This window comes from Triticum urartu, chromosome 7, assembly GCF_003073215.2.
Source record: "Triticum urartu cultivar G1812 chromosome 7, Tu2.1, whole genome shotgun sequence".
Taxonomy (NCBI): Eukaryota; Viridiplantae; Streptophyta; class Magnoliopsida; order Poales; family Poaceae; genus Triticum; species Triticum urartu.
The window spans coordinates 456116680-456120994 of NC_053028.1; the positions used below are offsets into that span (position 1 = coordinate 456116680).

The window sequence follows — 4315 nt, forward strand, 5'->3', positions numbered from 1 at the left end:
TATATATGACACTTTCGCAAAAAAAATTATAGTTACACGGATCTTTTGGGAAATTGATTTTTTTTGGAATAAATCTTTGTGGGAATTGGTTAATCACAAGATGGATTCACGTTGACATCGTCAACCGCCGGATGTTGTGGAAAGCTGGCCCGCCCCTTCCCCAAGGAAACGAGAAGAGACCGGATCTTTCTGGAATTTTATTTCATCCCATATATACCCGACCCTGGTCTCCTCTCTCGTCACAACAAAATTTCACCCGAGCGATTCGATCTGCATATCCCAACCTCGACAGAGCAATGGCACGCCGTGGTTTTTTTGGGTATGATCCCTACGACTGCTACTACCCTGCGTCGCCCTACGCCTACGATTACGATCCATACTACCACAGTCCCGCCGTCGACGCGTTCTTCGCCGAGCCGCTCGTGACGGCCCGCCGGAGGGCCCCGACGCAGCACGACGACGGCTTCTTCCCTGGATTCAGAGTCTCCGAGCCGGCGGCGCGGACCAGGGCGCGTCCCAGGCCCAGCAGCGGGTCCCCGAAGAGCTGCCCCGACTGCTACGAGGTGGAGGTCACAGGGCCCGAGCCTGACTCGCCGCCCGCGGTGCCGAGGAAGCCGGCGCCGTCAGCGGAGGAGGCCGCGGCGAGGGTGCAGGCGGCGGCGCGCGGGCTGCTCGCTCGTCGCATGGTGCGGGAGGTGCGTGCGGTGGAGCGCCAGGCCAAGGCCGTGGCCGCGAGGGTGGCGGCCGAGGCGGAGGCGCTCCGCGAGGACGCCCGTGCGCGGATCGGCCTCGGGGAGGAGCTCATGCGGCTGCTGCTCCGTCTCGACGGCGTGCGCGGTGCCCGGGAGTACCGCAGGAGGGTCACCAGGCGCGTGCTCACGCTCCAGGACGCAGTTGACGCTCTCGAGGCCGCGCCCGCGGTGGTGACCGCCGATGCGCCGGAAGTTCAGAATGCAGAGGAAGAAGCAGAGGATGGGATGGAACCGGAGTTGGAGCTGCCGGTTGAGGACAACACTGCGGCTGATCCTCTGGTTGCCGAGACAACTGACACGGCGGCAATGGAGGTTGACGTGGCGAGCCCCGTCGACGTCGTCGTGGACGAGGCCGAGACCGAACTGGTGGCGGAAGGGGAGAAGGCCTCGGAGGCGGAGGGGGAGTGGGAGATGGTGGCGACGGGAGACGGCGACGTCTCCACTGGCGAGAAGGAACCTACACCACCCAAAGCGCAGCAGCAGCAAGAACAGGCACATAAGGAGAAGAAAACGGTGACCACCGACGGGCTGGACGCGAAGAAACTGATGGAGATGGTGGCGGCACTGTGCGAGCAGAGCGCGCAGCAGTGCACTCTGATTGGCTCCCTGGCAGAGCGGGTGGACACACTGGAGCGCGCCGTCCGGCGGGTGGAGGAGACCGACCGGTGCAGACGGAGGAACAAGAACACCAACAAGGACGGCAAGAAGAACACTAGCTTCTACAGCGACTAGATACCATAAATAGCTTCTCCTAGCATGAGGCTTCGATTGGATTTTTTTTCATTAGCTTTTAATCTTGCATTTGTTTCAATTCCGTTCATTGTGTGAACAAACTTAGATCATGTCGGCAAATTTCATTAATTTAATTGAGTTGTGTGATGCTTGAGCTTTTAAAATACGACAAATGCTTCTTTTTATGGGCAATCGAGCTTCCAGTTTATTATGCACATCTTCTGCACTCACGGCAAAGGAATATGTGCAAGCTACCAAAATTTACTTATCAAACAAATTACTGATCAGAAGTCATTGTCGCAGCCTACAAAATCAACCGAGAAAATCAAGAGGAGAATGTTTTTGCTTTGGTGGAACTAAAAGAGAAAATAGATGAAATTAACAAGCTTCCTTCATGAAGACATAGCTACAACATCAATAGATCAACTGAAAATGGAATATATGTTCACCCGGTGTCATTAACTTCAAGCAATCTTCATCCGCTTCACAGGAACAACCAAGAAAATCTGCGTATCTTTTTACAGAAATATTTCCCAGGGTCACTCACTGGTTCTGAATGTTGTACTGGCCAGCTGCAAAATTCTGAATAATGATTATAGTCCAGGCAAAAGGACACAATTTGCCATTTGGGTTGAAGTTAGCTGACGCAGGATAAGAGAAAATTGTAGCCAACTCTAGCAGCCGGCGCATGTGCATAAATAAAGCAAGGAGCATCAATGCATCTTAACAAAGGAAAAAGGACAGGGCACATTTTGTTTATGTTGAAAAATACTCCAAGAACCTGGTGCTAGGTCATGCATTTAGATCCAGACCCCCCAAAAAAATCATGAACAACAAAGTAATGGGGAACATGAACCAAGCATCCGGATTAGACCAATAAATCCCAGTACCTCGTTGCATGCAGTATGACTAATTACTCCGTTCTATATTTTATCTCTGGATATCATTGGTGCTGTTCAAAGTGTATCACCTACTATCACCATCAGAAGAAAGATTGACAATGAGTCGGTCCCAAAGCATGACATTGTTCTTGGCAGATGACTCGTAAGCAGCAACTTAACTTGTTGATGACTAAAAATATGATGTATACTGTATTGATAGCTTAAAGTGTGATACTTACAACTAATTTGACTGCACGAATAAGATTGTTACCATTTATCTTTGGAATGATCTTGCCAGCACTTGTTGAAGAGCTCTTGGACCTTGTTGACGCTGCACCTATTATTGTAGTGAAGAGCTTGAAACTATCAGGTAGGCTCCAATCAACCTTTTTCTGCATTAAACCATGGGATCTTATTTGCTCTAATAGCTTGTTGCTAAATTTGTCTACCAGATGTGTTTATTTCTATAGTGGGCAAAGCACACTTGTGATTAAGCACAAGATGGAGGTTGGCCACAGAGCGACGGAGGCTGTGACAAACACCTACACTGGTTCCCTGGGGTGACGACAGCGTTGTAGGAGGCAGGCAAAGGGCGACAACGGAGGAGTAGCAGGCAAAGAAGCAATCGGCATGAATCCATGGCCGAGAAGCAATCAAGATGAGCACACAGTGTGCACGGGCACATGGAAGCATCCCTAAAACAGAGGATCCTACATTCCCGCCACACCATATGGGACAAAATCGATAACATACGCCATAGAACAAGTTTTGATTCAATCGCCTCCGCTATTTGGGTTTCAGCCGAGACAACCCCCGCCCCCCCCCCCCCCCCCCCCAAAAAAAAACCCCCTTCCATACCAACGAAATAATCAAGACATAAGGAAACCAACGAAATTGAATCCTCGGATGCAGCGCAGGAAGATGAATAGCATGACGACGAAGCCCCGCAACCCATCTGTCAGACCCTGTTCATGTATTCCCCTGTTCCAGCGTGCCAGAAGCTATAACGGCCGTGGATCCTCCATCATGTGGTCCTGGTTCAAAAATAACGGTTCATCAGCGGAGGGCATCTCTCCTCCATCGATCTGCCATCATGCGGCTGCTGATGCAAATGAGTAGCTGTAGCTTACCCGACATAGCCATGTGCTCTGTTTTGCTTTACTTCTACTTTTTACCAACTTGTAGTGGCTATAAAGCCAGCCACAATCCATGAGAGAGGGCATGTTGTTTTGTATTGGGTGCAAACCCTAGCCGCCAGTGGCGTGCTAAACTACTTTCCCCATTTTCTATCAAAGAAACCCTAGTTTCAAGCTCCTGTTCTTCCCTCAAATCGATGTTGCGGTAGTTAAATTGCTTAATTCAGAGCTCTGGTCCTGACAATTGGTATCAAGAGCTAGTCTTTTCTTGGTAGTGGAGTTGATTGGGGCGAAGTAGAGGTTGGTTGCAGCTATAAAATCCCTCTCCGAGCCCTAATCCGGCGACGACGACATCAGGTGGCGGCCAGAGTGGCAGCGTTCGGGTGCAGTCAGAGTACAATTTGGTTGCCTGGGATTACTTCTCGGGTGGTAAAACCCCAGCTCATGTGATCTGATCATGTACCATCGGAGGCAGGCGCAGGAGGCGGCGTAGGCGGTGGTGACGAGTTCATCCCACCCCCCCACCCCCCTATGGTGGTGATAGCCGACGACTTCAAGATGACGGGCCTGGCTGATTCTGGTTCGACGGCTGAATTGCAGCTGGAGTCCCTTGAATTAGACATCAAGACGCTGAAGGAAATATGCCCTAGAGGCAATAATAAAGTTATTATTTATTTCCTTATATCATGATAAATGTTTATTATTCATGCTAGAATTGTATTAACCGGAAACATAATACATGTGTGAATACATAGACAAACAGAGTGTCACTAGTATGCCTCTACTTGACTAGCTCGTTAATCAAAGATGGTTA

The 4315-nt window shown here is 50.2% G+C and overlaps 1 protein-coding gene across 1 annotated transcript; it reads left to right on the top strand.

The window, feature by feature from the left end:
- Positions 1 to 269: 269 nt before the first annotated feature.
- On the top strand, positions 270 to 1633 carry LOC125524597. Its single transcript, XM_048689633.1, has one exon. It carries the CDS (start codon positions 297 to 299, stop codon positions 1482 to 1484), a length of 1188 nt encoding a protein of 395 aa, XP_048545590.1. The 5' UTR covers positions 270 to 296; the 3' UTR covers positions 1485 to 1633.
- The last annotated feature ends 2682 nt before the right edge of the window (positions 1634 to 4315 follow it).